Source organism: Heliangelus exortis, chromosome 8 (assembly GCF_036169615.1).
Source record: "Heliangelus exortis chromosome 8, bHelExo1.hap1, whole genome shotgun sequence".
NCBI classification, from domain to species: domain Eukaryota; kingdom Metazoa; phylum Chordata; class Aves; order Apodiformes; family Trochilidae; genus Heliangelus; species Heliangelus exortis.
Genome location: NC_092429.1, coordinates 28,354,935 through 28,378,409, shown reverse-complemented (window position 1 = coordinate 28,378,409; position 23,475 = coordinate 28,354,935). Strand labels below are relative to the sequence as shown.

At 43.0% G+C, this 23,475-nt stretch overlaps 1 protein-coding gene across 3 annotated transcripts in view; it reads left to right on the top strand.

Moving 5' to 3' along the window:
- HMCN1 (hemicentin 1) overlaps positions 1 to 23,475 on the top strand; it is a 198,571-nt gene that overhangs the window by 165,022 nt on the left and 10,074 nt on the right. For all 3 annotated transcript variants that reach the window (XM_071751315.1, XM_071751317.1, XM_071751314.1), the window contains 30 exons: positions 2,031 to 2,172; positions 3,840 to 3,984; positions 4,559 to 4,686; positions 5,025 to 5,181; positions 5,359 to 5,480; positions 5,671 to 5,835; positions 6,025 to 6,132; positions 6,569 to 6,706; positions 6,847 to 6,981; positions 7,257 to 7,526; positions 7,864 to 8,054; positions 8,430 to 8,643; positions 9,192 to 9,326; positions 9,808 to 9,998; positions 10,704 to 10,785; positions 11,554 to 11,823; positions 12,293 to 12,463; positions 12,864 to 13,034; positions 14,014 to 14,184; positions 15,450 to 15,620; positions 15,980 to 16,150; positions 17,362 to 17,532; positions 17,885 to 18,034; positions 18,157 to 18,294; positions 18,632 to 18,753; positions 20,649 to 20,886; positions 21,101 to 21,163; positions 22,270 to 22,389; positions 22,624 to 22,758; positions 23,161 to 23,274. In XM_071751315.1, the coding sequence (XP_071607416.1) occupies positions 2,031 to 2,172; positions 3,840 to 3,984; positions 4,559 to 4,686; positions 5,025 to 5,181; positions 5,359 to 5,480; positions 5,671 to 5,835; positions 6,025 to 6,132; positions 6,569 to 6,706; positions 6,847 to 6,981; positions 7,257 to 7,526; positions 7,864 to 8,054; positions 8,430 to 8,643; positions 9,192 to 9,326; positions 9,808 to 9,998; positions 10,704 to 10,785; positions 11,554 to 11,823; positions 12,293 to 12,463; positions 12,864 to 13,034; positions 14,014 to 14,184; positions 15,450 to 15,620; positions 15,980 to 16,150; positions 17,362 to 17,532; positions 17,885 to 18,034; positions 18,157 to 18,294; positions 18,632 to 18,753; positions 20,649 to 20,886; positions 21,101 to 21,163; positions 22,270 to 22,389; positions 22,624 to 22,758; positions 23,161 to 23,274 (4,699 nt within the window). The remainder of the gene's footprint in view (positions 1 to 2,030; positions 2,173 to 3,839; positions 3,985 to 4,558; positions 4,687 to 5,024; positions 5,182 to 5,358; positions 5,481 to 5,670; positions 5,836 to 6,024; positions 6,133 to 6,568; positions 6,707 to 6,846; positions 6,982 to 7,256; positions 7,527 to 7,863; positions 8,055 to 8,429; positions 8,644 to 9,191; positions 9,327 to 9,807; positions 9,999 to 10,703; positions 10,786 to 11,553; positions 11,824 to 12,292; positions 12,464 to 12,863; positions 13,035 to 14,013; positions 14,185 to 15,449; positions 15,621 to 15,979; positions 16,151 to 17,361; positions 17,533 to 17,884; positions 18,035 to 18,156; positions 18,295 to 18,631; positions 18,754 to 20,648; positions 20,887 to 21,100; positions 21,164 to 22,269; positions 22,390 to 22,623; positions 22,759 to 23,160; positions 23,275 to 23,475) is intronic.

The following is a 23,475-nucleotide window of genomic DNA, read 5'->3' as shown; positions in this document are numbered from 1 at the left end:
TGGATGGTCACTTCTTTATTTGGGTAATGATTCTATGTTAAATGATAGCACAGTTGAACAAGTCTTGGAAGTTCAGTTGGTGAATACCATTTTTCCTTGGAAGTTTTGTGCTATCAAAGCAGCACTTAAAAATAAGCTGTGAAAGGAAGCCACTGTTACCAACTATTTTCCAGAAACCAAAGCAACAGAGGATCATTATGATAGACACAGGTACTCAGCTGGAAACCTGCAAGATAACTTCTGTAATGTTAGTTCTTTTCTTGATTCCTGAATTCACCTTCCTAGGGAAGGACTGAAGCATCTTGGTTGTGTGGTGTGGTCAATCCCCTGCTTTTTGATGTATAATAGAGTAGGGACTGTTAGTTTCTAGAGTGAGTTCTCCTCCAGCACTAAACTGAAGTTATAAATGGAGTTCAGATGCAGAACTTGATTTCTTCCATATACTTCCCTACCATCCTTCTCAGTCTTCAGCTTAGCTTATCTAAATATGTACTCAGGATATCAAAAACACATTAGTGTCTTCCCAAATGCCTGGCTGCTTTCTTAACTTCAAAGATATGTAATAACCCACCAATACTGTGGAGCTGGGAAAGAGGAAATGCTCTGTGCCATTTCCTTCTCCTTATCTTGGCAAAAAATGAGGTTTCACAGTGAGGAGAGGCCTGGAGAAAGATTTTCAGGTTGCAGTGTTAAATCTATTTCAGTGCTTTTTGTGAAACAGTCTTGTGGTGGAGGGTGTCATTCCTCCTGGTTCTGTTTTCTCCCACTGTGCAGATTTTGAGGTCTGCTCTCTACCTCTGTGTGCTCTGAGATGGAACCCTGCAGCATCACCATGCCTGGTAGCAGAGCTGTTGATAGATCTTAGACCCAGCAGCCTTGGAGTCCCTGTACTCTTCATTGATTTGGAAAGGCACATTTAGTGTTAAGAAAGGAAGTAGATAAGAATATCTTGACCTAATCTGACTTTATTTAAACTGAAAGAATTGCTGAATTTGTCTTGTTTTGGTTTTTTTTTTCAAAGATACATTTTCTGGCATATATTGAGTAGTGCATAAGGATCAAATGACAGCTACATTGCCCATCTTGTGTCACCTACATGCATCTGTGTTTAGAAACCATGAAATAGGCTGTGTACTCACAGGAACTACCAGTTGTTCCCCCAAATCTGACTGTAGGCCACTCTGGCAAATCCTTTCACCTCTGAAGCTCCATCACTGCTCTTTGTTCTGCATTGGTGGACTTGCTGAGTGGATGCCTAATGCAGAACTGGGTGAGCTGACCCAGTTGTTGGTTGTATTACTGTCCTCAGATCTTCTAGCCAAAACAGTAGATGTTTTTCAGTAGATTTCATCCAAAATGTGGATAGAAATACTGGGAAAGTTTGAGTTTCTGTTCTTTTTCTATTTTTTTTTTTTTTTTTTCGTTGGTTGGTTGGTTGGTTTGTTTTATCCACTCAGGTTTTTGCACACTTGTAGTTACCATCACTGTCAGACATTTGTGCAGATCTCATCCAGACTGGGTGTGGTAAAAAGGCTTTGACTCTAAACAGGCATCAAAGAAGGTGCTGTGAAGTCATTGCAGAGCAGTGCTGGCCTCCTGTTCAGCCATGCCAGCTACTGAACTTTGTAGGCTAAGTTTATGCTGGAGAAACTTATGCTTGTATTTCTTCTGCCTGTGGCATGCATGGATTTAAAAAAAAAAAAATTAAAAATTCATTGTGTGCTATTAGCTGTCCCTTTCTATAAAAACTGAAAAATCTATGTAACCCATAAAAGCTGTCTGATTCAGGTGCTTATTCAGGTCCCAGAAAGGGTTTGCAGGGGGAACCATTAATCAGTGATAATTTTGTAAACTTAATTTACCCTCTTATCTTCATGGATGTAAACCAAGTTAAGCCAGCAATTAATTCAGTCCCTTGGTTTTTTTGCCCTTCAATGATGGCTTTTATTACTCTGCAACAAAAAATGGTCTATCTTCCTAAAGAGGATAATGCTCAAGTTAAATTTGTCAAACTCTCTTTTACCTTTTAGGGAACTCCTCGAGTCCGGATCCTGTCCAGCGGGCGGTACCTGCAGATAAACAATGCTGACCTCAGGGACTCAGGAAGCTACGTGTGTGTGGCAAGCAATATTGCAGGAGAAATGACCAGGGAGTTCCTGCTGACTGTACATGGTAAACTCTTGTCCAGTCTTATGCTTTTTGATCTTTGCATGGTGTTTCCACAGCAGTTCAACTGACAGAGCCATAGAATCATAGAATTGGCTGGGTTGGAAGGGACCTCAGAGATCACCAAGTCCAACCCTTGATCCACTCCCACTGCAGTTCCCAGCCCATGGCACTGAGTGCCACATCCAGGCTCTTTTGAAATATCTCCAGAGATGGAGAATCCACCCCTTCCCTGGGCAGCCCATTCCAGTGTCTGATCACCCTCTCCCTAAAGCAATTCTTTCTCATGTCCAACCTAAACCTCCCCTGGCACAACTTGAGACCTCTTGTGCCCTCTTGTCTTGCTGAGAGTTGCCTGGAAAAAGAGCCCAACCCCCCCCTGGCTCCAACCTCCTTTCAGGGAGTTGGAGAGAGTGATGAGGTCTCCCCTGAGCCTCCTCTTCTCCAGCCTCAACACCCCCAGCTCCCTCAGCCTCTCCTCATAGGATCTGTGCTCCAGTCCCTTCCCCAGCCCAGTTGCCTCCTTTGGACCTGCTCCAGCACCTCAATCTCCTTCCTGAGCTGAGGGGCCCAGAACTGGACACAGGACTCAAGCTGTGGCCTCCCCAGGGCTGAGTACAGGCTGTCTCTTCCTAGCTGAGTGTTGGCCACTAAGGCTGTGTCTGAACTGGCTGAACAAGTTTATTTTATTCATATGGGTGCCACCATCTGAGTCCACAGCTGTCCCCTGCACTAAAGGATGAGTTAGGGACTTGCCAGGGCTTCCTCTCCATCTCTCTGTGCTTACTGCTAATGGAGGCTGCTGTGCATCTAGCCCTCACCCCCAGAGTCAGGACTCACACACACCCAGAATGAACTCCCAGGTCCAGAGCTTCCCTTAGAGAAATTCTTAAAAATATTTGTCTGGCACCCTGGGGACTGGGTTTTCTATCTGGCTTGGCCATTGATTTTGCAAGTTATTTGAAAACTAGGGCTGCTTCTCTGCAGATGGTAGGACGATAGTGCTTGATGAATCTTCAGGCAACCTGATCCAGTGGAAAGTGCCCCTGCTTATGCAGAGGGTTGGATCCTTAAGGTCCCTTCCAACCCAGGCTGTTCAGTGATTTCTCCAAAGGGCTCTGTGCATCTCCATACATGTCCTGCACTACCATAGGCCTGAATTTCATTTTAAACCCATTTATTTTCTCACCTCTAGTCTGATGTGAAAGTATTCTATTTTCACATTTGGGTGATGATAAACTTTTTTCCTGATTCTACTCTGTTCATGTACCTGTATTGCACTCTGTCCCCACCAGTGACTGTTCCTACTGCTCCGCTTAAAATCTCTTTTTCTCCTTAATTTATAAATAGGAAGCAGGATATCACTAGAGCCTTATTTTTGCTGAATTAAATATGCTGTACTCTTTTACAGTTTTAGCTCTGTGATAACCTTTGTGGTAACTTGCAGAGATACTCTACAGTGCATTTCAGGCAAACTTTCTTTTTCATTCCCTGCTGCATTATGGCAATTACTGTGTGCTGCACAAAATGGTAAGAACTTGTTTCTGTCATTGCTACCATCCCTGTGCCTGTTTTCATCTGTTTAGCTGATGCATCTCTTATCAGGTGTTTAGTGTCAGTCATTGCAGAGTGAAGTTGTGTTCTTAACTCACCAGTGTTCCTTCTCTTTGCAGTTGCTCCTACAATCCGGAGCAGTCCTCAAGCTGTTGCTGTGCATGTAAATGCTTCTGCTGTTCTGGAGTGTGCTGCAGAAGGAGTACCAACCCCAAGGGTTACATGGAGGAAGGATGGGGCTGTTCTTACTGGAAACAATACAAGGTATTATCCAAAAGTCAGCATAAATTATTATTATTATTTTTTTTTTAAGAATGTATTAATTACAGAAATCTTAATTAGACATCTAGAACTTATAAATTAGGGGTTTTTTTCCACAGATGAGAACTAGTATTTCTACTAGCATCTCAAATGGACCCAAGTCTAATGTGATGATAGAAACAGTAATACAAAGAAGTTGTTCTACAGAGAAAGTAATACAAAGAAGTTGTTCTACAGAGAAGTAGCAGTCCCTAAGGTTTCATCCTTTTATTGTTAAGAAGGACAAAAAACTCCCTTAACAACCAAGTCCAATAATAATGCTTCTGATGTTAAAGATTTTGAACAGTAAGCATAGAAGATCTGTGCATTTTCCAAGCAGTTTCCTGCAGACCAAAAGCTACTTGAGTGTCCTCTGGACTTTCTAATATATAAAACTTTCTTTACATGTTCTAGCATCAACTTTTATTGTTGTGAATAGTTTTTATCTCCTGATCATCTTCAGGGGAAGTGATTTGGCATTTTCTGGAACTGAGCAAATACTAAGGGTAGTAGAAAAAGATCTGTGGCTTTGTTTCAGATACTCCATGTTAGAGGATGGGTCTCTACACATCCACTCAGCACATGTGACTGACACAGGAAGATTTGTGTGTATGGCAACCAACGCAGCTGGCACTGAGCGCAAGCGAATTGATCTGCAGGTTCTTGGTAAAAGTTTCTTTTTTGGAGAAATAGATGGGTTTTAATGAGTTGAAATCCACTAATATAATTTTTGTTGTCCTGACAGACTCCCAGATTCAGTTTTAAATTTAAGCCCCTTTTTAACTGCAAAAAAAAAAAGAAAAATTTACTTCTTGTGCACTGGAACTAGGAAGGCTTTCTAATAGATCCCATGCTATATGTTTAGGAAGTTTACTACTGTCAAGTTGTTCCTTATACATAAACAAGTAAATTTCTTTGGGCAGTTCAGCTCTCCATAGATATGAGAGGGTTGTAGGGGCAAACATGTATAATTATTCTGAATAATAAGGCTTTTTTGTCCTTAGTTCCTCCAACTATTGCTCCTGGACATACAAATATTACAGTTACTGTCAATGTGCAGACCACTCTGCCTTGTGAAACCACTGGAATTCCCAAACCAGTAATTAGCTGGAAAAAGAATGGGCATCTTCTTAGTGTTGATCAGAACCAGAATACATACAGGTGAGAGATGTTTTATATTCACTGTGGGTTTAAAGAGTTCTGGGATGATTTTTGCACTTCAAGAATCTAGCCATGCTGAAATGTAATTTTGTATAGTCAGCAAATTCAGTGCTCTGATTACCTGAGAAGAAGAAAAAGTATTTCAGTGACTTACTTTCTTCTCTTGTCTTTGTTCAGACTCCTGTCTTCAGGTTCCTTAGTAATCATTTCTCCCACTGTGGATGACACTGGTGTCTATGAGTGCTCTGTGTCAAATGATGCAGGAGAAGATGGAAGAACAGTTGAGCTCACTGTGCAAGGTAGAGGGGATTTTGCTTTTACATGTGCATGGCACACAGAGTGTTTAGTTGAGAGGTTTTTTTATAAAACCATTCTTTTATGATACTGATATTCATAAATCTCTGGTATTCTCAAGTAAAAGAAGTTATTTCCAGGAATTCATAAAAATGAAAATGGGCAAGTAACCTTTACTCTGATCTCCATTTTTAGTGCCCCCATCCATAGCAGATGAAGCCATGGACCTTTTGGTAACAAAGCTGTCTCCAGTAATAATTTCCTGCACAGCATCAGGGGTTCCTGTCCCCTCTGTTCATTGGACCAAAAATGGCATCAAGTTGCTTCCCAGAGGAGATGGCTACAGAATCCTCCCTTCAGGTACTGTGTGTGACTGGAGCTCAGCTGCAGAAAGTCAGGGAAAGAGCGCGATTGTGTGCGGCCAGGAGTAATTATTTTAAATGAACGCAGGCAATCCCCCTAACAACTCCAGTTTCAAAAAATAGCAGTATAACCCTCTTCAGCTGGAGGCTGTGAATACAGGATGCTGTAACCTTCTCTCTGCTGCAGGTGCTGTAGAGATAGCAGCAGCTCAGCTCGAGCATGCAGGGCGCTACACCTGCCTGGCCCGCAACCTCGCCGGCGTCGCACACAGGCACGCGGTGCTGCACGTCCAGGGTAAGGGGGGAAGCTGGAGGGAAAGTGCATTCTGTCAGTTAATGTTGCCTGTTTAATACATACAGAGTAATGGTGAGGCCACGGTAGACCAACAGCTTGCAGTGTCTTGCTCAGATGAGTTGTCCTGTGGATGCCCAGGTTATTCACAAAGTCACCGGTCTGCTTGTTACAACCCTGCTACCTTGGGTAGGGCCCCACTAGTCCAGACTCCTCTGTTTTAGTTTTGAAACATGTTTGGAAAATGTATTTTGAAAAACTCCTGCTGAGTGTGTTGTTATATTTAAGAGCACCTCCACTGACTCTTCATAAGGGTGGCAGAGCACAGGGATTGTTTTTTCAGCCTTCTCAGTGTCAGGCTGTCCGATTTTAGTGTATTCTGTGTTTTCTAGCCTTGAAATGAGACCTATTGCATTTCCATTTTTATTTTGTTCCACAGAACCACCAGTTATCCAGACACAGCCAGGAACTCTGGATGTCATTGTGAACAATCCCATTCTGCTGCCCTGTGAAGCAAGGGGCACACCTCAGCCCATCATAATGTGGCAGAAGGAGGGCATCAACATCATCACAACAGGTATCCTCCTACAGCCTGGGGCTCCAGCCTACTTGCTGTAACTCAGAAACTTAGTTTCTCCTTTCTGAGTGTTCATACTTATACCTAAGAACCAAACAAACCAGTCCAGAAGTGTCACACTTTGCTTATATGTGTTTTAGGTGACAATTACACAGTTCTTCCCAATGGCAGTTTACAGATTGCAAAATCCACTCCTGAAGATGCTGGCACTTACATGTGTATTGCTCAGAATCCAGCTGGCACTGCTCTGGGGAAGATCAAACTGAAAGTTCAGGGTAAATCATCTTTTAAACTCTTGCTATAGTGCTTTACAGGCAAGATATTTGTGCATGCTTTCTGTTAGCTAAAACACAATTCTGAGCACCAAAACTGGTCCTAATGCTTTCCTATCTGATCTGATGTGATGCTGAATGGAGCCCAGGAGGTTTCTTCCCTTTAGTTGTCTGTCTCCTTGGAAAATACACTTTCAGGATTATTTTCACTAAGAACTGAAGTGTTCCATGCTTCCTACACCATCTAAGTCTTTTATAATTTTTCTTCATTCTTTCAGTTCCTCCTGTTATTAAATCCCACCTCAAGGAATACGTGGTTCCTGTTGATCAGTCTGTCACTCTGCAGTGTGAGGCTGAAGGCTACCCTGCACCAGAGGTCAGCTGGCACAAAGATGGACAGGAAATAACAGAGTCCATCAGAAGAAGGATCCTTAGCACTGGAGTCCTGCAGATTGTCTTTGTGCAGCCCAGTGATGCTGGGTGGTACACGTGCATTGCAGCAAACCTGGCTGGGTCCAGCACTGTCAACATGGAGCTTGCTGTGCACAGTAAGTGGGAGTATATGGAGGCACTGTATGTTATTGCAGCAGGAGCCTGTGGAGGGTGAGGAGCTGGGGTGTAAGGGAGAAGCTCAGGAAAATTGGACTGCTTAGTGGGTGAGTTTTTGGGTTGTGGCATCAGCCAGTTGCTTGAATTTAGGAAAAATGTTACTTTTCCTTAATTCGGTTTATACTTTATTACAAGTATTGCACTCATTTCCCTGGTGAGCTTAATGATGGTCACTGATGGAGACAAGGAGCAGTGCAGAAGATCCAGGCACTGTGTACTTTTACAGTAGCACTCAGGTAATACACAGAGTAATACTTTCAATAAACCTTCTCACAGTTCCACCCAAGATTCACAGTACGGAGGAGCAGGTCACAGTCACAGAGGACTCCCAGGCTGTTCTGTCCTGTGTGGCCGAGGGAATTCCAACACCAACAATAAACTGGAAGAAGGACAATACCTTGTTAACAGAGGTAGCAGGAAAATACCAGGCTATGCCAGATGGAAACCTCATTTTGGACAATGTTGTTGTAAGTTCCCTAAAGCTAAGCTTGCACTTGACAAGCTTGGCAGTAATAAGACCCTACTTGTCTTTGTTTTCACCCATTTCAGTATTACTCTTTGTTCTGTTTTGTTTTCCTGATCTCAGTGTTGCAAATGCTTACAGATGTTGCTTTTTCCACTGGGATATCTGTGAAAAACTTGTAGTGGTAAATTCTCAAGAGGAGCAGAAAAGAAGTGTAGGTCACCTTTCAAGTTTAGAGGAAGGGAAAGAATTCAGATGAGCATTTCTACTGAATGCATGTTCCAAACATTTTGAGATTCTCTTATTGTTCCAAGTGTATATATCCCCATCCATTGTGTATATATCCCAGCTGAAATTGCCCCATTGTGCTGTTTTGCAGCCTGAAGATTCTGGCAGTTATACCTGTATTGCCAGCAGTGCTGCTGGAGAAGACACCCACACTTTCACCCTGGCAGTTCATGTGCTTCCAACTTTTACTGAACTGCCTGGAGATGTAACTCTGAATAAAGGAGAACAGCTCAGCCTAACTTGCAAAGCCACTGGGATGCCTGTACCTAAGATAACATGGACTTTTAACAGTAAAATCATTCCAGGTGAGTAACACTGGGTGTCACTGGCCATTCTGCTTTAGTTGTTTAGCCCTGTACAACACTGCAGTTAGTTCAGTATAAAGAAGAAAAGAAATCTAGAGGGAACAAACGTGTTAGGTGTGAGGATATTATACACAATCATATAATTAAATAGTCTGTGGTACAAAGCTGTAAGGAAGATAATTAAATTGTTCTTCTTTAGTCAATAATACGACACACTAGAAACATTCAGCATCCAATGATATTTATTCAGCATGGAAAAACTGATGCTGTTTCACTCAAATACAAAGAAAACCTCAGCAGTTCATAAAATGCAGCTGCAGAAACCTTGAAATTAAAGAGCCAAGGTAAGGGAATATGTGTGGACAAATGTCATGACAGTGACTTCTCTACATTTCTTTCTAAGGTGTCTCAGACATGACATGGCAGTGGGCCACTGAGCTGGGTTGCTGAATGTCACTGTAATTCATACAACCTTAGGACATCCCAGACATGAGATGTATATTTTTAAAATCATTGAAATAACCCTTTACTGTGTGTTCTCCTTTCAGTGCAGTACCTTGATGAAAATGGACACAGTGAACTTGTTATTGAAAGAGTATCCAAAGATGACTCTGGTACCTATGTATGCACAGCAGAAAATGTGGTTGGCTCAATCAAAGCTATTGGTTTTGTATATGTCAAAGGTAAGTAAAATAACTGTAGCTGTGGTCACTCCTAGACACTTTCATGCAGCCATCAGCTTTGGTAGTACAATCACAGACTGGTTTGGGTTGGAAGATACTTTAAAAATTGTCTAGTTACAATCAGCCTGCCATGGTCAGGGACACCTCCCACTAGATCAGGGTGCTCCAAGCCCCATCCAGCCTGGCCTTGAACACTTCCAGGGATGGGGCAGCCACAGCTTCACTGGGCAACCTGTGCCAGTGTCTCACCACCCCTTAGAGTGAAGAATTTCTTCCTAATGTCTAACCCAAATCTACCCTCTTTCAGTTAAAAACTGTTACTCTTAGTCTTGGATACCTTGTTTATGGCTAAATTGAGAAAAATTGAACCAGGTAATTCATGCTTCAGAAAGTCAGTGGTGATTGGATCCCTACCAGCAACTTCATGAAGGGCATTTTATTTTGACTCTGCAATTTTCTATGCCATAACTTGTTTTTTCAGAGCCTCCAGTCTTCAAAGGAGGTTACAGCTCCAGCCAGACTGAACCATTGGGTGGCAATGCTATGTTGAATTGTGAAGTCAGAGGAGATCCCCCTCCAACCATCCAGTGGAGCAAAAATGGAGTCCATGTTCAGAGTAACAACAGGATCCACCAGCTTAACAATGGCTCTCTGGCTATCTACACCACTGTGGTGTGTCACTGCTCTGTCACCATGTGCTTCTGCATTATAATTTGTTTATAAAGGTGTTTTTGTGTTGGGTGAGGCTAAACATCTAGTCCACTATTGCTTTTACCTTTAGCAACTTTTCTTTTAATTCAGACTAGAATGAGACTCAAATTATTGTGACCAAAAAAATCCGAGGGGCTTTCTTCCTCTTTAACTGCCATTCTCTTTAATAAATCTATATACTAATTGTTGGTCTGTGAAATCTTGGATGTGCCCAAATTAATGGGACTTTTGCTTTTTATCTGAAAAGAGCCTACCCAGTGGAGTCAGCTGAAAAGCAACTGTCTTCTCATGTGTCTTCTCTTAGCATCTAAATTGCTTGTCTGAATGGCAAGACCCTTTTTTTACCCCCACAAACTCATGTCTGCACTTCGAAATGAAGTTAAAAGCAGCAGCTCCCTTGAGTTTGCTTAAGTTTAAAAAAATGCATGATTTGATCCACAGTGTCAAGGTAGTTAAGGTAAAATGAAATAATTAAAATAATTCACTATATTCATGATAAATTAATAATGGCAACAACTTGCGATACCCTAGAATTTAACACCATGCATCTTAAAATCCAGGGTAAGCCTTCATGTGCTGCAGAAAATTCACTCATAAGATGTACACTCTAACTGGAAATCCTCATTACTTACATGTTGAGTTTTATTTTTGCTTTTTGTTCTCTAGAATGAAGATGCTGGTGACTACAAGTGTGTGGCTACCAATGATGCTGGTGTGGTGGAACGCAGTCTGACATTAACACTTCAGAGTAAGGCTCCAAGCATTAAGTTTAATGGCAGTAGATTGGAGAGATGTGGATAGGTGTGTGCAGCTAAAAAAGTGAAGTTTTGGAGGTTGGGCACTGCACTGTAGGTTAAGGTTCAGCTCATCTGTCATTAATATTTAAGAGTCTAGTTAGTCTAAGTTAGTGAATGAGGTCAAGGAAAAGGAATGTGTAGAGGGTGATTCAGCCTCATCTTAGAGAAACAGGCCATTTGAGAAGAACCATAAGCTGGTTTCTAACTTGTTTAGAATCCAGTTTATACAACTGGATTAAATTAAGGAAATAAGGTGAAGATGAATCCCCTCTTTCACTGATGATATTTTATTTTCGGCAGAAATAATATTTTAGAATTATTTTTTCACTGGTGATAGACTTTCTTTTTCTGTTGTAGCATCAAGTAGCATGGATCTGTGGCTCATGTTTATGTTGTCTCTGGACATGACCAGGAGCACCTTTCCACAGGATTTATGGAAAGCAACACATTTTGGCAATGAAGAAGACTGTGTGCTCGTGTAGTCATGCCTCAATTCCAACTCTGGTCCTCAGATTGCTACATATTAAAAAGAGCCTATTGTCATTTTAACTGGCACATATTTTGACAGTGGAAGATGAACAATAGCAATTTTAGTCAAAGTAAACTTATTGAAGATTTTATTTTTCTTTTTTGCCCTCATTCTGACCAGACCTTTAATATGCAATACATCAAAACAGTGTCACCACGTGGTGTTGCCTAAAAACCCCTTTCTTTTTCAGGTGCTCCAGTCTTTACCATCGAACCTGTGGAGACAGTTGTAGAAGCTGGTGCATCAGCAGTGCTGAACTGCCAGGCACATGGAGAGCCTCCTCCAACCATTAAATGGTCCCAGCAAGGTCACCCAGTTGTGGGCAACGAGAGGGTGACAGTCCTGTCTAATGGCTCCCTGCGCATTGTTGCTGCACAGAGGGAAGATACAGCCCAGTATGAGTGTGTGGCAAGCAATCTGATGGGGTCTGTTCTGGTCAGAGTACCACTGACTGTCCAGGGTAGGTGCATTAGATAGATCACAGCGCTGATTGAGATGAAAAATTATCAAGATTTTATCCTATCTGTATTTGATGGATAAGCTGTTTTATCTTACAGACACCTCAGGTGTATGTTGAGCCTTGTCTGAGATGTCAGTGGGCTTCATGAAATTTTGTTCCATCATACTCATCCAGCTGTGAGACAGATGAGTATGAAGGAGCCAGAGACATTATATGGAAGGGTCTTGAACTAAATCCCATCCTCAGAACACAGCATAACTTAATTGTGCCCCTAAAGAAAAGCAGCTAGGAGCATAAGCAACGACTCTGGCAAACGAGCTGGAATAAATAGTCTCTCTTATTTCTGCAGTAAGGAAGACAGGTTGAATTTCCAAGTATGGCTCATGAAGCATATTTTTCACTTTCTGTATCAATCTGAGAGAGCTGTAAGCAGCAGCACATTCCTAACAGGATCATTGTCCCCTTGCAGTGCATGGTGGGTTTTCCCACTGGCTGGAATGGCGAGCGTGCAGCGTCACTTGTGGGCAAGGTGTTCAGGAGCGAGTCCGCCAGTGCAACAACCCTCTGCCAGCAAATGGTGGGAGGAGCTGCCAGGGACCTGATAAAGACACACGAAGCTGCCACAACAAGCCCTGTCCAGGTAATTCTTTAATTCACTCTCACTTTTAATGAGTGCCTCATGTCCCCTACTAGGGAGCTGTTGGCACCAAGGATCTTCGTGAGCGATTCATTCTTCGAAGAAGCTGGAATTTATTTTTACTTTTGTGAAAAGAAAAAAAAAAAATTCAAGCAATACCACAAACATGTTTGGATGTTAAAATGTAGTGAAATGAGGCTACCAGGTGCCACTAATTACCAGGTAGTGGGCATGAGCTTGTGTTAAGCCCACCTGTGCCTGATTAGGGTGGGGCCCAATTGTGCATGAGCAGGATAAGGGGGGCAACAAAAGGCCAGAAGCTCATGCCCACTACCTGGTAATTACTGGCACCTGGTAGCCTCATTTCACTACATTAAAGTTGTTGGGGGTTTCTGTTTTGTAGTGGATGGCAACTGGTCAGAGTGGGCGCCGTGGGAAGAGTGTTCAAAGAGCTGTGGACAAGGTAACAGGACCAGAACCAGGACCTGCAGTAACCCATCAGCACAGCATGGAGGGAAGCCCTGTGATGGTAGTGCTGTGGAGTCAGTCATGTGCAATATTAGGCCTTGCCCAGGTAAGAAAGGTGTGGTTTAAAATAAGTTGCACAGGAGGTTTCCCATATAGGTTTCTTTTGTTCTCCAAACCCCTAGTCTATCAGTTTGTTTCAAATTACAGAAGATTCAAGCTCACTTTTTTGCTTTAAAATGGTCTGTAACATATTCAATGGCATTAGTTTTGGTTTGGTTTTTTTTTGGAAGTAGAAGTTACAAAGATAATTGCAAAGCGTATTCTCAGCAATTTACCTTTTTTTAGTTTTTTATCCCCCAAAAATGATAATTTTGTATTTTGACGTTTTACCCATGATCTCACAGAGTAAAAGTCACTACTCTAAAGCTATTCTGCTGAGTCAATTAAATGGAAAAAAAACAAGTAAACCCAGACTGCTAACAATTAAAAAGCCTTGTAAAACATGATAGTTTACTTTAAGACATCTGTATATCTTCCTCTCTTGTTTTCATTTTCAGCCACATCTTTCTCCTAACCACTGAATGTTTAAGGTTTCCTTCCTGTCTTGGTGGTACTTCCTGCATTCAGCAAGTTGTAGCTTTCCCCCTTTTTTTTCCCTCCACAATGCCAAATGTTCACCCACTGTCCTGAGATTCCTTTCTCTAGATGGTGGTGACAAAAGGAGTTCTGGTTTTGGCTCGCTGGCAGGCACTGAAGCCATGTGCCAGCTGCTATGTCCTTTCTGCTGCTGGCACCTTCAGCCCAGGACTGGCAGAGCCAGGGAAATTGGAAAAACACCAGATGCCACCAAGCATTCAGTTGTGTTGTTCTGAGATGGTTGGAGGGGGAGCAGTGTATTCCAAAACCAAAAAGGAAAAAATTAATCACTTTTGGAAACTATTGATCCGTTTCAACCGTTGCTCGAGGCGAAAGTTTTTTTTTTCAAGGGCTTCTTTACTGATACTGAACAACAGAGCTTTTTTCCCTTGGGCTGTGGGGCTGCAGTTTCAAGTTGAAGCAGTTTTATAGCTGTGCTGCCTTTACAGTTGATGGGGCTTGGAGCTCTTGGCTGCCGTGGGGCCCTTGCAGCGAGACGTGTGGGAAGGGCACCCAGACACGTGCGCGGCTCTGCACTAACCCTGCTCCTTCCCACGATGGCTCCTACTGCGAGGGCTCTGACACACAGATGCAGGTCTGCAACAAGAGGCACTGCCCAGGTGAGATGCTTCAGACACAAAGAGAACATGAGAAACCTCTCCTTTTCTTTCAAAATTTGACTTAATTCATACTGAAAGCTTTTCCAGTTCTAAAAGCGCAGTCCCTGAAAAAATTCCATTCAAACATTATATTTTCATTGGCCCCTGTCACTATCTTGAGCATCCCTCTACAGACCTAACATAAGGGATTTCTTTTCCTCTCCCTGTCTCTCTTTGTTTACCCTGCCACTGTGCAAAAGCAGCTTTTTAAATCCTTGGTAGTTAAATCAAAGGTTTCCTAGAAGTTTCGTTTTTTTAATTTTCCTAAGTTCTGTTATGCATTTATCATTTTTTTCCACATTCCAATGAGTCTTTCCCATCTGGATAGGGAAACGCAGTTCTGAAATACAACCTGTGTATTTGGCTGAGCATAGGGGTAACAAGGGGAAGTTTCATGAAGGGGACTGTGCAGCAGCTTAGACTGGATCCTTCTGGCTTTACACTCCATATTGCACATACCAGATCCTATACTGAGTCCCCACTGTGGCCATCAGCTGGTAGAAGAGAGAAGTGACCTTGTGGCAATCAAGCAACTGAGGGCTCAGTGTGCACATTTATCTGGTCTGATGTTCTGCTGCTGGGGGTGCTGTTCCTTTGGGAGTGTGGCTTCTTGTCAGCCACCTGCTCAAGTGCTCACCTGGATGTATCCTTAACACTTAATTTGTGTCACCAAATCCTGGGACGTCCAAGATCCTGCTCCTCAACTACTTAGATGAACTGGGTCATGTGAGATGACTTAGTAGTAAGTCCTATTAACAGCTGGTCCAGTAAATCAAAGGTGGTTTGTAAAGAAGGGGAGAGAAGGTGGTGGTGGTTACATCTTCAGACAGTGCAGCTGTAACCAGAGGTGTATGCAGACTGAAGCCTGTGGTTTTGGGATGTCCCTCTTACCAGCCATCTCCCAGGGTAGTGATTTCAAAAACTACTCTGTCAATGGTTTAACTTGCTTACCGATACCCAAAAACATGAGAGTGGCTGAGCTTTGAGGACTGAGTGATCCCTGATTATGGATTCAGTTCAGGCTTGCAGGTTATTTAGAAGGCAGGTGATGCCTTTCTCCAGTTTCCCTCCTGGAGATCCCTGTGTGAAATCCTCCAGTGGCTGATGTGTTCTGCAGTGAGAGTCCTTAACATCCTACAGTCAGTTTTACCCTGATGCAGCCCTCATTTACTTTGTTGTTTCTGACAGCAGAGACTGTAACTGTGCCATGTTCTTTTTCTCCCCAGTGGATGGGAAGTGGGCCACGTGGGGCAGCTGGAGCTCCTGCACCCTGTCCTGTGGAGGAGGCAGCAGGCAGAGAATGCGTCGCTGCTCAGACCCAGTCCCCCAGTTTGGGGGTCACAGATGTGAAGGAAATGACATACAAATTGATTTTTGCAACAACAATCCTTGTCCAAGTAAGTGTTTTGGGGGAGGCAACTGATCCACTTCATGGGATGCTGTCATGTCTCTGAACTTGCAACTCTCCAGTCCAAGTCCTGCCCAGCCAATCTCTTTGCAGCTTGCAGCAGTGTAGTGACTCAATTGGTTGATAATATGAGCTTCACACTTTCCTACAAACACTGGCTCTCTGGAGCTGGTTAATATTTGCTGGATGCTGGACAAGAAAACTTCTTCAATCTTTAGCTGTCGTTTTAATTTTCAGCATTGGGAAAACATTAAGAAGTTACTCTCCAATATTTTCCTAGCTTGACTGTCTGGTTTTAAGCATCTGTTATTAAGAGGAAGCCTTGTTAGATCTGCCTTGTTTTTACAGTTCATGGCAACTGGGGCCCTTGGACTAGCTGGGGAACCTGCAGTCGAACGTGCAACGGGGGGCAGATGAGGCGGTACCGGAGCTGTGACAATCCTGTCCCTGCCAGTGGTGGCAGGGGCTGTGCAGGAGCTGACCTGCAGATCCAGAGGTGCAGCACTGAGCTCTGCCCTGGTGAGTGGACAGACTGACTTCCAGAAATGGGACAGTCACAGCTTCTCTGTGCAACCTGGCTTTCTAGTGAAGAATTTTTTCCTATTCCTAAGTGTCAGGGAGATGGAGTTAGGCTTTTCTCAGTGGTGACCAGTGATAGGACAAGGGGTAATGGGTGTAAATTGGAGCATAGGAGGTTCAAGTTGAATATCAGAAAAAATTTTTTTACTGTAAGGGTGACAGAGCCCTGGAACAGGCTGCCCAGGGGGGTTGTGGAGTCTCCTTCACTGGAGACATTCAAAACCCACCTGGACATGTTCCTAGGCGATGTACTCTAGGGGGCCCTGCTCTGGCAGGGGGGGTTGGACTAGATGATCTTTAGAGGTCCCTTCCAACCCCTAGGATTCTATGATTCTATGATTCTATGATCTAAATCTCCCCTCTTTCAACTTGAAATCATTCCGCCTCATCCTATCACTCCCTGCTCTTGTAAAAAGTCCCTCCCCAGCTTTTCTGCAGTCCCTTCAGGTACTGGAGGGTGCTCTAAGGTCTCCCCAGAGCCTTCTCTTCATGCTGAACATCCCTAACTTTCATCCCTATTACAGTTAGGTTATAGTTTCAGTTGTAACTAACTGTCACAATGCTTTTCAGTTTTGAAACCAGCTTCTCCAAGCCTGATGGTTTCAGGAAGCAGCTGCAGAGATGGCCAGGAGGTCCTCAAGCAGAACCTCCTGTGGAAAGTGGCTGGCAGAGGAGGACAGACAAGTGTTTGGTGATACCTCTCTTCCCTCCATAGAGTAATGCATTAGCAGCCCAGAGCCAGCCTGAGCTCACTGCCTGCCCACCAGCCTTCTGCATGCTGCCCTGGGGAGGACAGGCATGACTGTGCAGAGAGACACGTGTAGTTGACACTGTACAGAGCTTCCCTGGTCAGCCATGACCTCTGTAACATGATGCTGGGAAGAATTGGACCCAGCTCTTAGCTAAACATCCAACCATTTTACTGGAAACATCTCCTGGCTCCAGTACAGCTGACAGTCAAACAAAATCTCAGAAGTGGTGTGTTTGAGGGGAGAATGTTCATGCCTGCCCAGTAGTGTTTTTGTCATTCTTTGAGCTGTTCCTTTCCTCCAGCACCTTGGTTCCATCCAGAATGACACAAAAGCCTCGCTGATGAATTACCCGAAACATTTCAAATGAAAAGCTGCTTTCTTAATTCTTTCTTCCTTCAGTGGATGGGAACTGGGGGCAGTGGCAGATGTGGAGCCCATGCTCTGCTTCTTGTGGAGGAGGGGAGCAGACCCGAATACGCCTGTGCAGCAGTCCAGCCCCACTGAATCGTGGCCGTCCTTGTCCTGGAGACTCCTCACAGATATCTAGGTGTAACACCCAAGCATGTCCTGGTGAGTTAATTCATCCTGCACCCAATGGTGGCACCCCTGAATTAAGTGGTGCTCTCCCATGTCTTGGCCAGTTGACCAAGTAATTTAATCTTTTAGCTTACTTCAGCTGGATGAATTTGGTGTTAAGCTGTACACAGCAGCGTATGAATGCTTGTGATGCCCATGTTACTGTGCATTTATCTCAGACCACACACACAACATCTTGTTGTTTGTAGGCTCTGAGGTTTACTCTTCCAAGTGATGTAGTAATGGATGCAGAAATAACCTTATTTCTTAAAATGCTTTACAATATTTCTGAATTTTCTGAAAAAAAGAGCAGTTTTTATATTTCCCTCCACCCCTTCTTGCACAGGTGGGCCTTCACGTGCCAAAGGCAGCATCATTGGAAGTATCAATGGCATTGAATTTGGAGTTGCTTTCCTGAATGCTGCAGTAACAGACAGCCCTGACTCTGAAACTAGAGTAGTACAAGCAAAGATTACCAACATCCCTCGGAGCCTTGGTGAGGCTTTTTTTCAGTTTTAAGGGTTACTCTTGTTTTATGTCTTCATATTCAGTCCTTACTGATGTGGGTCACGTGGTGTTAGAAAGAAAAATCTCTCAAATGTCTTGTATTTCTTTCAGGTCCAGCAATGAGAAAGCTTGTTTCTATACTCAGCCCTGTTTATTGGACAACAGCAAAAGAAATTGGAGAAGCAATGAATGGTTTTACACTCACTGATGCCATCTTCAAGAGAGAAACTCAAGTGGAGTTTGCAACTGGTTAGTTACCTGTGATATAACATCTCCTTCTGTTTCCAGTAAGCTTGGTACATGTTGTGTTTCTTTAAAAGTAGCACCTAACTGATGCTGAATTTTGAGTCTTGTGCTTATGTCAATATTTTCTTAATAACTCTGGCTTCTGAGACTTAAATACAGCTTTTAGAGCTGTACTTTGAACTATGTGATGCTTTTATGACATGCATGGTATTTCTCATGAAAATATGAATATAACATAACTGTTATCCCTGGTGAAGGGATCCCAGTTCAGGTGCTGTGTGGCTGACACCAACCTCTGTTCAGGATGTTTTATAAATCAATTTGCTCTTCAAATTCATAGGAGAGATTCTGAGAATGACTCATGTTGCCCGGGGGCTGGATTCAGATGGAGCCTTGCTGCTGGATACTGTTGTGAGTGGCCATGTGCTGCAGCTCCAGTCAGTAGCTGATGTTGACATAAAGGTAAAGCTGGTTGAGATACCACCCTCTCCTCTCATCTGTATCAAACCAGCAGGCCCTAAGTCCTGAAAACTTTACTGTACAGAACTGATTTTGTGTCTGGTTGAGTTGATGAATGTTAACACTGCCTTGAAAACAAACAGATATCATCAGGAAGGTAGCATGGGTTGCACTGGGGTTTTTAGTTGTTAAAAAGTAGAATTGAGAAGTGTTCCTGGGGTTGGTTATCACAGGCAGGTTCATATTAAACCTGCCTGACTTTTTGGGTTCCCCTGCCCTTTGATATCATGGGACCTTGCAGAAATTTCTGGATATTCCTGATTGTCACAGTTTAACACTGGCCTGGCAATTAAATCGAGTGACAGCTGCTCTCTATTAATCTCTCTCTCTCTCCCTGATAAGAAAGGAGAGAGAATAAGGGAGAGAGACTGATGGGTTGGAAACTAAACTACACAACTTTAATGAAACAGTAATGATAAATAGGAAAAATTACTAAATATATACAAATATACAAGAAAATGGATACCACATTCCTCCCCCCTTTCCCCCAGTAACTCTCACGTCACCACGGAGGCTGCAGGGCAGCTCTGGGAAAGTCCAGGCTGGAATCCTGGGGTCAGCAGCAGTTGGGAGCTGGAGGCAGGAACACCCAGATTCAGGCTGGAATGGATCAGGAGCACAGGCAGAGGAAGGGATGGGATCCTCCCAGGATGCTGGGTGAAGGAAGGGAAGCAGGAAAAAGCAGGAAGGGCAGGCAGCTGGAAGCTGGAAGCGTGGCTTGGCCCTCATGATCCCTCAAATTTATCCTGAGTATGAGGTGTATGGGATGGAATCCCCTGTTTGGTCAGTTCTGGCATCTATCTTGTCCCTTCCTCCCCAAAGGAGGCTGCAGGTGGGACCTCTTTATTCCTTCTGGAGGGTAAAATGTTCCTCAGAGCTGAGCAGTGGCCTTGGCTCTGCACACCAGGCTCTGGCTGTAACTATAAACATCAAGTGTTATCAGTCCTAGAAGCACACACTGTCTGAGAAACTGGCTGTTAATTTCAGCAAGTGCAACTACTTACAGGAGACTTAGCTAAAAGCAAAAGTACAAGACAGAAAATCACCTTTATCCTGGCCCAAACCAGGACACCTGATGATTTGTTTGCTGCTACAATTACACATAGTTTGGCAGAGAAACATTTCTGTAGCTGGTAAAATTGCAAAGACAGGAGATAAACGATTACTGGATTCCTCTGCCTGTTGTTCCTGGGAAATATTTGCTGCTGTTTCTACAAAGCTTCTGTCATTGACCTTGCACTTGTGAAAGATGGAATTCAAGGGAGCTTCTTTTCCATATTTTTGGTTTATTGTAAGCAATGAAAAATATTGTGTTTAATATAACATGTGGCCTTACAGTTTTGGTTTAAAACCATGGGTTTGATAATTGATGTTCCCTCTTTCAGAGTAAAATGTTTTAAAGTGGTTGTTTTTTGGGTTTTTTTAAGTGGTAATTAATGGTAGGTAGCCAGTAAAAATGTTTGATTATATTAAAACCATGGTACAATAAAAATAAATTAGTTCTTGCTATTTTGATATACTTCAGTAGGTAGCACATCCAATATTTATAATTTTTTTTATTTTATCTTATTTTTTCCCATGGCAGATTTTTCCTCTACTGAGTGCTCATTTAACACATGTTGTCAGCATCTGACTTGCAATAGCCAAAAAATAAATATTGAGACCTTAAAAGATTAAACAATATATTAATTTTCTGGTGGTTTTGGAAATGCTCTGCCATGGCCCCATCATCAAGTTCTGCAGTACCATGGCCTGTTTCTTCCTTAAAGAAAAACACCAGATGTACTTAATGCTCAACAACCAAAATAGGAGTGAAAAGGCATGTTTTGTTATTTCAGGACTACACAGAAGACTACATTCAAACTGGTCCTGGGCAACTCTATGCCCACTCTACTCGTCTCTTCACCATCGATGGAGTTAGTGTTCCCTACATGTGGAACCACACCATCACCTATGACTACACCAAAGGAAAGATGCCTTTCTTGGTGGAAACACTCCATGTTTCTTCTGTTACAACAGAGTACAACCCACTGGAAGAAGCTGTGGCTTTTAAAATCCATGCTTCCATTGCAAAAGGTATTGTACTCATCTAGATGCTCTGCTGACTTCTAGTGCCCAAGCAGAAAAAAACAGTAATGCTTGGATTTTAAGTTTCAGTTTTAGTGTCCAAGCATAGTAAATATTTTACCAATAGCTGGACTGCAATTCTTGATGTTAAAAGGTTTTTTAAAAAGTACTAAAGTAGCTGTATTTTCATCCATGGGTTACATGTGCTCCTTTTACCATGCAGGAGATCGCAGCAACCAGTGTCCTGCTGGATTTGGTTTGGACTCAACTGGGCCTTACTGTTCAGGTAATGATGTGACAAGGGCAGTGTGTCACCACAGACACACAGAACAGTTTGGGTTGCAGGGGACCTTAGAGATGATCTGCTTCCAACCCCCCTACATGAACTGGGACACCTTCCCTGACCACCAGGTTGCTCCACTCATCCAACCTGGCTTTGAGCACTTCCAGGGAGAGGGCATTCACAACCCATTCCAGTGTATTGCCACCCTCATTGTTAATTTTTTCCTTCAGAAAGAGTAACAGAAAGAATAACACTGATAACAAGGTGTGGATCTGTAGGCAAAGGGAGACTTCACTTCTGTACTCATTCAGAATGTAAGCTTCCCTGGCAGCTTTTCACTGGCATCTCAGGCACCATCAGGGGACACTGAGCCACAGCATTGCTGAGCCTGCAAAGCAAGGAAACACTTTATTGATCTGTGTGGAAGGAAGGATGAGTGTTGGCAACCCAGACAGCAGCCCACAAGTGACTGCTTGAGGGGTGGAGGTGAAGAGAAGGTTATGAACATTTTAGTGTCTTCTAGATGACAGACTTACATTAGGGAACAATCATCTGCTGTACTCGTGTGGACTTGCTTCATTGCACCTTGAAAACTTGTAAATCAAGGAGATTTTACCAGAAACAAAGGGTACACCACCCAAAAGATTTAAAACCAGAAAAGGTTTGAAACCAGGAAAACAGAAGATAAGGTCACTGAATCTATTTCTGGTATCGTCTGTAAAACAATTTGAGTTCTAAAACTTATGAAACATTTAGTAGTCTCTGCACATGTATCTAAGAAATCTTAGATCTCACACTGTGTTCTGTTGTCTCACACTGTTCTGAGGTTCTCTGGAAAAGATTTTATCAGCCATTGGTTACCACAGTAGTGACCCAGTCCTGCAGAGATATCATGAGATTCCAGCAAGCTGTGTTAGTGTGGCTTTGGTATCCCAAAACGTAAGAGTGGAGAATACACAGCTGAACTGTTTCTGTTGAGCTGCTCCATTGCTAGATGTATTTTTGCCCCGTGGGGCTCTACCAGACATTTCCCTCTCATGAAGGTTTTTTTATTGCCCTTTCCTGTCTTGTGGAGTCTCACTGGTTTTCTAAATGTTTTCTTGTTCCAGATGAAGATGAATGTGCTGTGCGAAATCCTTGTTCCCATACCTGTCATAATGCCATGGGATCTTACTACTGCTCCTGTCCAAAAGGCCTCACAATCTCTGCAGATGGCAGAACATGTCAGGGTAAGATGAGCATTGCTGTGGATAGAAAAAACCCCATGACACCTAAATCACTAGGAAAATGTTCTGTTCAGACTGGGCCATTTTGTCATTATAAGAATATTATTTATTCGTGGTGCTCTAGTTATTTCACATGTATCTGCAATTAATTCTTTCATAGTTGATCATGCTCAAGGCACTGCTTAATCTGTGTTTTATTTTGTCACAGTGAGGCTTACAGCTTGTTTTTAATCACAGATATTGATGAGTGTACATTAGGTGGACACACCTGCCATGCTGGCCAGGACTGTGAAAACACCATGGGCTCCTACCGCTGCGTGGTGAGATGTGGGAATGGCTTCAGGAGAACTGCTGATGGATTCAGCTGCCAAGGTATGAAGAGGTCTTTGGGTTTGGGTGTTATCTTCCTGAAAATTAACTGAAAATGCTTCCTTTCACACATTGGAAAATAACATTTTATAAGATAATCCTTCCAACTACAAATCGTCGTTATTGAGGTTGTGGGGTTTGGGTTGTTGTGGGGGTTTTTTTGTGGGTGTTTTGTGGGGTGGTTTGGTGGGGTTTTTTTTTTTGGAAACCTTTTGCTTTTTCCATCTTTAGAAAGAAATTTAAAATCCTAACCTGACATTCTTGCTTTTGCATCTCATGTGCATTTTCTTTGACAAAGAAGTGAGAGCAGTAAACACTTGTGGACATACCTCAGCAGTGCAATACCTAGAGCTCAAAGCAGAGTCCAGAATGTTGACTCTACCTCTGTTTTGTGTTGTTCAACAGATGTGAACGAGTGTCAAGAGCTCAACTCCTGTCATCAGCATTGCTTCAACACCATTGGAAGTTTCCACTGTGGTTGTGAGCCAGGATACCAGCTGAAGGGCAGAAAATGCGTGGGTATGAATAAGTTTTTGAATGTTTGTTCCCTCTTTCTAAGCCTTCCTAGTTCATTTATTTGCTGCTGTATTTGTTATTGTAAGACTTTACAAATGAAAATCCTGCTATGGATGATGTATTTGGTCTGTGTTTCTGAACTTGTGAAGCAGCACTAACATCCAGAGGAGGTGGGGACTGGCCTGACTGATAAATGTGCATGAG